Here is a 12,619-nt window from a genome sequence, read left to right as displayed (position 1 = left end):
AAAGCTATGCTTCAAACCACATTGTTGTATGGTACAAAAATGTTTTATATGAATGGGACACAATATTGGGTATAACAGAAGCATAATGAGATTTTGGTATTTTGCATGGATGAAGCAAAGCGTAATGGGTTTGAAATAGATCTGCTAACTAGATAAGAAGATAAAATTGTCTCTTTCTGAAGGATGGAAGTAGTGAACCATGATTTAAAATGGGCTGCAAGGTTGAGAAAGCATTTGGGAAAAATTATGAAACAGCTCTTTCCAAACTCTCTCATTTCACTATCCAATGTAATATCAACTAAATCAGAGTTGAAACAGAGTTGAAATGTATCTAAAGCTTATGATTTTAGTTATTAATATAGAATTATATTGTACCCTTAAAGAATTAATGATACTTTATCCTTACATCTTAACTTTTGAATCCAAAAATGAGATAAGCAATTATAAAAATTAGAATTGGCTTAAATACTAACTATGCTTAGCCATAGATGGCTAAACTCCTACGGGAAATATGATGAGTCCATAAGAGTGTATTAAACATGACATTCTCAACACATATTTTATTGGACTGTTTATGTATCAGAAAAGAGGCAGAGATTTTTAAAATCAATTTTAATGAAATATGGTATTGATTCTTGTAGGGATGATATGCAGTCTTTAGATGTTATTTGTGCCTTTAGGAGATTTTCACAAGTGGAAAAGACGTGCAATTGCTTTGCATTGATTTTAGGACGTGTTAACATTACTTTGATCAATTGACGTACTAAGAGTACCAATTGTATTGTACTTTAATGGACCATTCTCTTGATAAACTTTGTTTTCGACTGACTGACATTGTTGTGCCTATTTGCTGGAGGAGAGTAGGCACTGTTGCCTTTTCTCAAATGGTGGTTCAGTTTCCAAAACAGGCATGGGAAAATCCATTAAATCCAAACCTTTTTGGGGGGTAGGACAGAAAATATTCAAATCTTGCAGAGAAACTTTTGTGATGTCTTTGCCAATCAGTATGTTACCAATATGTGTCTAAAAATATCAGAAAACATACAAAAGTCCTAATGTCGAAGGAATCACTTATCACTCTCCAGTGCCCAGCCCAAGGCTAGAATTCTCAAAAAGATGGCTTTAAATCTCACAAACGCACCAAACAACTGATAATGTTGGAAGGGGGGCATGGATATACTTTTTAAAAATACAGATCTACTTAGAACAAGACCTACAAATGGGACAAATGGCTTACTGAATGCCTCCAAACACAGTCTCCCATCCATGGTGGTGTACCAGATTATTTTTTCATGGCTCCAGGTGCAATCGATCTTTACAATTTTTGGGGACCTGGGCAACGCCTATGATAAGACCCCCATTTAGAACATCTTTTGATCTACTGTCCATTTTGACCGCTTTTAAGCCTCGTGATGCCAAAGCATATTGAAGTATATGTGACACTTTCAGAAGCCAGGGGATACAAAAACATTGGAAACCTTGAACAAAAATTGATACTCATTTCTTTTGGTGCTTGGATCTAGCTTTTTCAAACACAAAAATAATATTTTATGTGGGATTCCATGTCAAACCACCCTGCTCCATCCACTATAGGAAAACATGGTAAGGGTGACTTGCTGGATGTTTAGTGTACTAGTAAATAATATTTAAATACGACTTATGTACATAACACCTGATGTTCTAACTTTATTTTATGGATATCAGTATTCATAAATAAATCCTCTTTTCATACCTTGCAATTATGCTGTAACAGGGAAAATCAAAATACTGTTCCCAGGATTTTAACCATTCTACGGGGTCAAATATCGCTTTTTCCACCATCTCTCCTCTTTCTATGTGGTCAGAGATTGACACCTGGATTTCCTGTCTAAAGGAAACTGTAGCGACAACAGAGGTAAAGTCCAGAGAGGTAAGATGCAGGAGAGAATGGTATAACGAGAAAGGAAAGAAGGTAGAGACATTGAATAAGTGGAAAGATTGGTAAGACAGGAAGAGGCATAAGGGAAAAAGAGAAAGGTAAAGAGAAAGTTGCATAATTAAAAAGAGGAGGGCACAGATAGAGGAAGTGGTGGAAAGAGAAGGAAAACCAGTTCACTTGTAAGACAGATCGGTCCCAGAAGTGATCTAGTAGCTGTAAAAGGACCAGTAGCGATGACGTGCATTTGTGTAAATATATCGGCGCATCATCCGCATAAAGAGACATGATCCGTTGTCTGCCGCCATCAGGTATGCCCCACTGTCGTGCCCGTTGTCTGAGCTGAGCTGCTAAGGGTTCGATCGCTAATGCAAATAGCAGCGGTGATAATGGGCAACCTTGTCTAGTGCCCCGCTCAATAGGGAAACTTTCCGAGATAATCTTGCCCGGTTTTACCCGAGCTGTGGGGTTAGAATACAGAATACCAATCCATGTCAGAAATTCGTGGCCAAATCCCATGTTCCGCAGGGTTTTTTCTTTAAAAAGGCCATCCAAGAGTATCAAAAGCCTTCTCGATGTCTAGGGATATTGCGACCCTGTCATGCTCCAACTCATGGCATCTGACATGAGCTGCAAAAGGCGTCTAATATTTAGGAAGGTGTTTCGGTCGGGTATAAACCCTGATTGGTCCTTGTGTACCAAGTGCAGCATCAGTGGGAGCAATCGAGTCGCAAGAATCTTGCCCAACAGCTTCCAGTCCAGGTTCAACAGTGATAAAGGCCTGTATGACGGCACATCTAGGGGGTCCCGGCCTGGTTTGAGTAAGACTACTATTAATGCTTCGTCCTGAGAGTCTGAGAGCTTCCCTTTTATTTGTGCTTCATGTAGCATCTCTAGATATGGTTTGAGTAACTGTGCGGTGAAGGTGTGGTAGTATTCCACTGGTAGACCATCACTACCAGGAGCTTTGTTGCAAGCCAATTGTCGCAATGCTGATTGGAGCTCTTCTGCATCTATGTGTTTCTCTAACTCCATCTGTTGTAGTGGAGAAAGGTGAGAGAGAGGAAGTGAGTGAAAGAAGTCTGCTACCCGCGCAACTGGGAGGGTTGGGTCACGCCACATATAATCTGCTGTAGTATTGCTTCAAGGCATCATTTATATCTGTCTGCGTGTTAACCACTAACTTAGAGTCAAGCCTTATGGCTCCTATGGGAGTACGTGGCAGCTCACCACGAATTAACCATGCTAGTAACCTACTGGAGCGATCACTTTCTGGGTTTGTCCTAGCAATGTAGTGTTGGTAATCATATTTCCGCAAGCGCATGTCCACCTCATTTCTTTGTGTTTGCGGTTCACAAAGGGTGTCGGGGCCAAGCGTGCCCTGTGCAACTGTGCGTTCCACATTGCGTGGGTCTGTTTCTAACAGTGTCAGCTCGCGGGACAATGTACGCCGCATGCCTCCCGCTGCGGACAGACATTGGCCTCTCACCACTACTTTGTGGGTGTTCCATTCTACTGCGCGCGACGTGGCCGTCCCACCATGTAATTCGAAATATTTGGAAATGTACTCGCCCATTTCCTGGTGAAACGGAGGGTCCGACAGCATGTCTGGTTGCAGGAGCCATGTGTGTATGCAAGCGCGCCTACTTCCCCATTGCATGGAAGCCATCAGTGGGCAGTGGTCTGACAGTGTTTTAGCCAAGTAGGATGCCTCAGTGATGTTACAAGCCAGTCCAACAGAGCTGAGGAGCAAGTCTATGCGGGTGTGCAATCTATGAACCGGGGAACAGAAGGAATATTTCCTATCTAGGGGTGGAGAAGGCACCACACATCGCAGAGTCCCCTCTCGGACATCCATGTCGCCAGCACATGTGATATTTTCCTGCTGAAAGCGCAGTCTAGTGGTGGATGGGACCTAGCCATATCCATATTGGGTACGCAGTTTAGGTCCCCTCCCCATATGATATTGGTCGTTGGATCCCAGAAAAGTGCAGGCGTAATCGATATGAGAAAGTCACCCTGTTTCGAATTGGGAGCATATAGCCCTGCTATAGATAACAGCTTACCATCCAGTGATCTCTCTAATAGTACATAATGCCCATCAGTATCTATCGTGCACTGACCCACAACATATGGAACCTCAGGAGCTACCCACACCAATACCCCTTTGACGAATGCCGATGTCGTCGTACCATATGCTAGTCCCTGCCATTTGGTTTTAAGGGTGTGCAATTCTACTGCTGTGTGGTGCATTTCTTTTAGTATCGCAATGTGGGCTCTATGATATTTGAGGTCTGTGTATATCCTGCTGCGTTTATTGGAGTTGGCCATGCCTCTCATGTTCCACATTAATATGTTATAGTTGTCAGTACTCATGTGTTTGCGATATTAGCAGGCAGCGTATGGTCTATTGGTGTGTTACACTGGGTCGTTGTCATTGTGGGAATCGCCATTCCATTCGGATCTCTCTTCCCCGTGTGTTCCTCCCCCCTTCCTTGTTGCGTCTTGGTCGGTGTCAAAGAGCATGTAATAGAATAGTAACAATAAACGGAGTGCCAACTTGTGGGCTACGCCCGCCATGTAACATGTAGGTGCAACGGGTGCCGCTAATAACAACGGTTCGAACAGTGTCCATTCAGGAACCCATGGGGCATGAAGGGGCGTGGGCAAAAGGAGTTGAAGACTCGTAGGTTTTGGCCCGATTCGAATAACTTCTCACCCATTCTCACCTGCACGCAAAGCCATTTGATGTGCCAAAGTCTTGGTGTCAGGCCTCGGGTGGGGCACCGAACAGGCCAGTAATTGGAGACAGCGGGATAAAATGCAGGGTCTCCCCTAGCCTCTTGCTGAGTGCGAGACCAGTCTCCACATCTTCTGCGCAGCCAAGAATTCTTTAGTCTGGACCTTCGGACTAGGATGATGCACTAAGAGCCACAGATGTTGGGCGAATTTAGAGGTCGTCTGCTATGCATGTAGTCCGTTCCGAGCCAAGTGTAGAAGGTGTCGTGGAGACACTAGAGTGGCCCTGTGACGAGTCAGAACCAATGTTTTTGTCCTCGCGTCGGGTGGCGTATTGATTTGATACGAGCTGATAAGCTTCTATCAATGCCTGTGCTTGGCTCTCAGCCGCTTGTGCCCTGGATGGGTGTGATGTGATGTGATTTCAGATTTCTTCTTGCGCCAAGACTGATGTGTAATCCATTCTTTTTGTTTAGATTCGTCACAGTGTGGTTTGACCAGGCCCTTGGCATTTAACCAAGTCCATGCGTCTTCCGGGAATGGGAAGATGTGAGTTCTCCCCCTGTCTATCACACGGAGTCGTGCTGGGAACAGGGAGTAAGTAATATTGCACTCTCGCAGAAGTTGTTTAACCTTCGTGAAGGACGCGCGCTTGTGTTGCACCTCCATGGTGTAGTCAGGGTAAGCACTAATAGTATTGTTGTCCAACTGCCAAGGGCCCTGGGTTCTGAAACTTTGGAGGATCAGGTCCTGATCACGGAAATGGAGGAGCTGTGATATTAAGTGTCAGGCGGGGCCCCCGGCCGTCTGCCTGGGATCCAGTGAGCATGTTGGACTGTGAGAGAGGGTGACACATTGTTTGCAGGCACCGTGTCCTTCAACCATTGCTTTAAGAATGCCTCAGGGTTGGGCATCTCCATTTGCTCCGGGAACCCCAGAAATCTGACATTGTTTCTCTGCGACCGACCCTCAGCAGCATCTGCTCTGCGTTTCAGTGATGATACCTGTGTCTCCAAACTCTGCAGCTGGGTCTGTAGATCTGAGATTTCAGGTCGAACCGTTGAGTGTAGTTTCATTGTCGGACACCCTGTCTGCTAATTTACGGTGATCCGCCCTAAGTAGGTTTACCTCCAGCGCCACAGAGTCTATTTTACCCTCCAGGTTGCCTTGGTGTCCAGGCGGCCTGTAGTAGCTTGTCAAATTGAGTGGAGTGGGCCCATAAGGTCTCGTTCGTTTGTTGGCAGGTCACAGCATGATCACCTGTAGTGGTGGTGGAGAGTAGCATTCCCCCCCCACCCCCAGTGGTCTGTGGCTGACGCATCAGCTTTGGTTTGACCATGGCTGTAGAGGATTCTGCCCTCCACCGCACTTTTTCCAAAGCAGTCTGTGATCTTCTCAGCTCAGCCCGCCGTCTGCGTAACACACCACATGTAGCGCGCACACAACTATGGGCGATGCAGCACCACAGAATCCAACCTTGGTGTTAGGCACTGGAAATCACACCTATGCATTGTCCATGTGGCAATTGGACCATATAGCGTGCTTCCGAGGTGAACACTTGCGCACCGGTTGTGGAGGCCTGCTAAGCCCCACGGTGCTCGCTTTGTTCTTAGGTGTCCATGCGAATTGTGTTCCCTATATGGTGCTCTTCCTAGCACCCTCTGGAAGCCTTGTGCCAGAGCTCCTAAAGCCCCCAACTGAGAGAGGGGCTTGCACTCCCGGGGTGTCCTCACCTCGATTTAATTTGTGTTGATCTCAGGCCAGCAACCATGCCGTGTAAGCGTTCTTCGCGGAATGCGCTTCATCCGACGTTAGTCAAGCCCGCTTCAATCGTCAGATCTTTCAGCGCCGGTGCGGCCCGCTGTCGTGCTGCGCCACCTCATACTAGCGCTCGCAGGTTCCTAAGGCCCCCGCAACCAAGCCTCGGGTCGTCCGTGCGAGTCCACACTGGTGCAGCCACCGACAGGCCTTGCATCTTCCCCACAGCCGGTGCTCAGATCCACAAGGCTTTTTGGTCGCTGGCATTCGCGGCGAGCAGATCTAGTCCCAGCAGCCCCTTTCTTGGTATTGCGGGGTCGCTCCGATCCTGTTTGCAGGCACCAGGAAGTCCGGGTGGGGGAGATTGCAAAATTATTATCGGGACAAGAGCGGAGCTCACTAGTTAGCGTCTGCTCTGGTCGCAATCTTGGCCATGCCCTCAAATGATTATCAGTTAATAAAGGGAAAGTACAATGGAGAACTTGCAAGGCCATCACTTTTCTTCTTCTTCAAGTTGTTTTAACAGAAGTTTTTAATCAAAAGATTGCGTTTTTAACATGAATTTTAGTATTTTTCCTCTAATGTTATTTATTGTATTTAACAATATAAATAAAAAGGAAATATGTACTTGTTTTATACCGAGGTTGGGGAAGGTGAGGGGTACTGGAATGTGGTCAATGGCTTCACTGATGTGCTTTTTAACATTTCAGGTACTGGTTACACAATGCTGATTCAAGGAACATGCAAGACCTACAAACACACCAAAGGACAGGAAATCAGTGTGCTTTGAAGCAACATAAGCACTGAAATGGCAATGAGGTCATGGCACTGCCAACTGATGTTAGAATTTAATGGGCACAGGCACGGAGGACAATGGGTTTGGATAAAGAGAATGACATAAACCTTTCAATCAGGTGATTTGGAAATGGGCACAATTCCTATTTCAGATAATCCTGATCAGCAGTTAACGTCCAGGTATCTACAGGAATATATAACAACATCAATACTGTTCAGTAAATATACTGTATCAGAAGTCATCAAGAAATTGTTAGGGTATAATCAAGACAACATAAGAATTACACATGTGGGATGGTCATACTCACAGGTTTGTGTTTAGTGCACATATGTCTGGGAGTGTCAGAACAATTTTGTTTTCAGATGGGTGGGACAACATTGATAAGAACACAATCAATATTTCTACCTCAGTGCCACAATGACTGCCACACCATTGCACCTAGTTGCATTATTAGCCCTTTTCCTCAATCCATATTAGTATGTTAAAGTTAGTACCTGAAAACGCAGGTTACAGAAAGTTGAATTTACAGGGTATTAATTTAAGGGATAGATTAAGAATTTGGCTTCAACAGTAACTTATTGACAAAATCAACAGGGAAGGTATCAAGGTCAAAACAAAACATTATTTTCCTTCCCAACATCAATATTTCCAAAAGATTCCTTATCAATCACGTTATCAAGGATAAATAAAACACTGGATGCTGAAATCTCCATTGAAGACAATGAAGTCTACAGGGCTGTATTGGACTTCTGCTTTAACACTACAGTGCTGGTCTTTTTGCTTCTCCCTGTATAGTTTAGAAAATTCCATCCTTAGTGATTGGAATGTTCTAATAGAACTATGGTCCTTTGACGTCAGGCTATACCAATTGTTAAAACATTTTCCTTTGTTAAAAGCCCTGGCCTGAGGCTTGGCTCCATTACTCTGATAGAGCACCTTTAGTAGTTACGGCTGTTTTGATATCTTGTCTCGTAAATTATCCCTTTTTAGTTGTTCTATTTGTATGCATAAAATTCACAGGACAGTATCAGTTTTCACATACCTCTGAGAATCGTTGCTGGTCTGGAAGAAAAGAATCATCCTTATTAGATAGAGTCTGTGACACTTCAGGGTTTTGCTTGAGTATGTCTGGAAGAAACACGTCATCCAATTCACGGACTGATGATTCGCTAGGTCTTGGCTTCTCACTCTTGAAGGTGACAGATGTTACACTAGGAGAGGGTATGGAGGGCACACTTGGATAAGGTGCTGATGTCACAGCTGGAAGGGCTGTACCATAGTTGCTTGAATAGGCTTCGGGGGCTTTGCTTCGGTACGCCGCTGAAGCCTTGCTTTGGTAGGCAGATGTCACACCTGGATAGTCTGCAGGTGTTGTGGCTGGATAAGCTGTAGAAACCACACTTGGATAGGCCACAGAGGCCTTGCTTGGCGAGGCTGAACAAGTAATTGTAGAAACTATACTTGGATAGGCTGTAGAGGCCTTGCTGGGAGAGGCAGTTGAGGGAAAAGACTGAGCAATGGATTTATCCTGTTTGCTTACTGCTGGCTTTTCAATTTTTGTAGTTTCTTTATCTTTTGAGCCCGATTCCTGTCTGTAGTAAGCTGGAAGAGGTTTCTCCCCCTTCTCCAGGGACTTAATCTGACTTGGCGTTAAAGACTGGAATTCAGTCTCATGGCCTTCGATCTTGGACCGTTCTACACTGATCTTCCAGAAGGCAGACTCCTCCTCTTTTTTGGTGGGTGCTGTTCCATCCACGTTGGATGTCTTGTTGCCTTGAGATTGTTTTGCTGGTTGTGCACCATGTGCCCCTTTGGGAGTTGGGCCTCCCTGAACTGCTTTGGCCGGCTGCTTTGCTTCAGTAGGCAAAAGAGGAGCCCCACTCTCCTCCAGGGTGGGCAATGACGACGCAACACTGAACTCCATTTGACTCTGCAATGGTTTGAAAAAAGAACAATTTAGACAAGTTGCTCAAACTTTACACTGCTTATAAGTTAATTATGCATACAACAGAAAACAAGCATTGCCAAAACCAACAGGTTTGACATTGGCTGGCAACTTTTTTGGCAATGGCAGTCCGTGATTGGTAATGTTTTACAATAATTTATGTCAAAGAAGCTGCAAGGCTCTCATCAATCTAAAAAATTATTTTTTTTTTTTTAAAAACTACATAAAGGCAAAAAATATTTTTTGTTTAAAAAAGCACGCAATGTCATAGTAATCCCAGGCACTCAACAGAATTGCTGTGTTTGGATGTACTTATGAAAGCACAGAATGTCGCTACTTGCACTGAAGTTAGCCAATGGATTAAATCAGCTGCCCCACTGCCCCATGCTGTATGAGTTATGTTGTAGCGGGTGGAAGAAAAATGTGAATGGCACAATTAACAGGTCAATGGAGGAAAAGGGCTGGCTGAAAGCCCAATCAAAAGGTCTTGGCGAGTGCCAGTGGTAAAAAGGTGCACTCAATCAGATTACCTTACCCATAAGAAGTAGCATGCTAAGTCATTTTTAGGTTGCAGCCTACCGTTTGCTGAAGACATCTTTGGGACTTTCAGAAAGTTGACCTAGTAATGCGTTCCACCAGCTAATTACCATTGGCTTTGTGGTTTTTAACTCATATTTTCTGGCTTTGTATTTGCTGGATTTATTTGCTTTAGGCTCTCCAGGTTCAGTTCATCCCTCCCATTACCTAAGCCATGATTACTGTATTCTTCCACAAACAACCTTTCTGTAAGCAGACCTTTAAATCTTTTTCTTATCTTGTCACATTTGCAGTGCAGAGTTAGAATGTCCAGTACTGTCTTCTGAGGGCACTGGTTTACTTTCTTTGGCTTCCAAGTGAAAGGATTTACATGACAATCTTGCTAGATAGTAGGGGTAGAAAGGAGATTTTTCTAGCACACGACAACATTTAAATGAACTGTGTAAGTATTTTAGCACATATCAGAATTAGGAAAACAAATGAAGCACATTTTATGTTATTTCTGTAGAGTGTGGGAAACAAATACTTTAATATGATCAAAACAAATCATTACACTAGGTAATGCAAATATCCACACATTTTCGTTTTATGTACTGTATAGTTTTACTAGTAAAACTGTAGGTCTGTGCAAATGTAATGGTCATTTCAACTGAAAACATGTTGTCTATAATGGCAATGCGCTACCATACCATGCATACTGTACTCAACGCCACACCACTCCACTTTACACTACTCCACATAGCCTCACTCTGCACCACTCCACACCACTGCACTCTGTGCCACTTCAAGCTATGCCCGCTACCCTGTGCCACTCTACTCTATGCTAATACACTCTACACCACTCCACTCTTTGCCACTGCACTCTACACCCCTAATGCTAGGCCACACCAATCTACTCTGCTCAACTCGATGCCACTGTACTCTACGCCACTCTGCATCACTACACTATATACAATACATTCTACACCAATTCACTTTACTCTATCACACTCAACTCTATGCCCCAGAACTACACACCAATCCACTGTATGTCACTACTCTACACCACTTTACTCTATGCTATTACACTATACGCAACTGAATTCTACGTTGCACCACTCCACTATTATCACTTCACTCTATTCTGAAATAAATCTATTCTGTGCTACGGCATTCTACGTCGCTCTAATCCACTCTGCACTACTCCACTGTACTCTGCTATGCGCCGCTCCACTCTATCCCATGGCACTCTATACCATACCTCTTTTAATCACTGTACTCTATGGCACTGCTCTCTACGTCACTCTATTCCGCTGCACTCTGACACACTGCTCTGCAACACTACACTCTCTGCCACTCTACTCTGCACTACTTCACTGTACAACACAGCACTCTACGGTATTATACTCTACTCCGTACCACTCTATGCTACTCTACACCACTCTAGGTCACTGCACTCTATGCCATTCGACTCTACTCTGAGCCACTTCCATCTGCATCACTCAACTCTACATCACCCTGCGCCACTCCACTCTACGACACTGTACCGTATACAGCTGAATTCAATGCCACTGCACTTTATGCCACTATATATTGTGCAACACTGTACACCAATCCACTCTATGCCACTCTAGTGTATGTAACACCAATGTACAACACTCTCTGCCACTCCTCGCCATTCCACTCTACGACACTCCACATGACTCTCCTCTATGACACTAACTTTTAGCCATGCTGAACAGCAGCCACTCTGGTGTACAACATGGCTAAAAGACAATGCCAAAGCTAATAGCTCTTGCACAGGAGAGATCTATTGGCTTTGCCAATGCTTGTTTTACATATGCAAATGTGCTAAACTTATTACTCACCAGAACTGTTCAGAAAGTAACTGCACACTTGAACAGGAATTACTTATTTTATATCACGCACCATCATTTTCTAATAATTTATTTTTCAAAGCAGAACAGTAATAGAGGGAGGCCATGGGGTTTATTGAATTTAAATGCAAAGCAGATAACTAGAAACTCTCTCGGAGCCAAACACACGCAAGATGTTTATGGTTGAACAGTCAGTCCACGATTAACTAGCCTTCAGTGTTTTATCATTTTCACTGACGTCAACAACCACCAAATGTCTAATTCAAAACCAAACCATCAGCCAGATGGCAGTTATCATGGTCTTTCACAGCACTGAAAGATATTCTATTAGAAGTGTACAATATTGCAAAACTAAAGGTCTTTGGCAAGTGGTTCTTAACCTGTGGTCCTAGGACCCTTCGGGGTCCGCATGGCCTACACAGGGGCTCCATGACTCTTTTACAAAATTAAATAATATTAAAATCAATAAATTAACAATAATGAAGTATATATAAAGAGGCAAAATTTTAAATTTGAGAACTTTTTCTATAATTGATAGCGCATTAAACAAAATATTTTATTATCCGAGCATTTGTTTTGTGTATACTTGTTTTTGTATTTTTGTGCACTACTTTGGGATTCAAATCATCGAGATTGCTTAGTCTGGGGGTCCCCTGCTTCCATTAATGATTCAGTGGGGGTACCCAGATTTCAATTATGATGGGGGAGGGGAGGTTCGACACTAGTCAAACTTCTATGAACTGCTGGTCTAGAGGACTGCGACTTTCTAACTAGGAAAACAGTGACCTCACAGATATATAAATCCTTTTCAAAATCTAATCTAATGGCTATTTATAACTAAGCTAGGCGATGTGGAAAGTATTTTGCCTGACAACTCACTGCAAGAGGACTATTCAAATACAGAATATTTCAAGGTATGAACACCTGCAAAAACAATGTTAGGTGCATAACACAGATTGTATTTCAAATGGTTGTCCTTTGCATCACCAGATACATGTATTTAGCTGAGCGGCTAGTTTTTAGAGGCAAGAAAAACAAGCATTGGCGAGTCAGCTGGAGAAAAAGATGGGAAA

The 12,619-nt window shown here is 43.6% G+C and overlaps 1 protein-coding gene across 2 annotated transcripts in view; it reads right to left on the bottom strand.

The window, feature by feature from the left end:
• C5H1orf198 (chromosome 5 C1orf198 homolog) overlaps nucleotides 1-12,619 on the bottom strand; it is a 108,172-nt gene that overhangs the window by 21,143 nt on the left and 74,410 nt on the right. For both annotated transcript variants that reach the window (XM_069235033.1, XM_069235034.1), the window contains exon 3: nucleotides 8,251-9,138. In XM_069235033.1, the coding sequence (XP_069091134.1) occupies nucleotides 8,251-9,138 (888 nt within the window). The remainder of the gene's footprint in view (nucleotides 1-8,250; nucleotides 9,139-12,619) is intronic.

This window comes from Pleurodeles waltl, chromosome 5 (genome assembly GCF_031143425.1).
Source record: "Pleurodeles waltl isolate 20211129_DDA chromosome 5, aPleWal1.hap1.20221129, whole genome shotgun sequence".
NCBI classification, from domain to species: Eukaryota; Metazoa; Chordata; class Amphibia; order Caudata; family Salamandridae; genus Pleurodeles; species Pleurodeles waltl.
The sequence above is the reverse complement of the archived record's forward strand: the minus strand, read 5'-3'. Positions and strand labels throughout refer to the sequence as shown.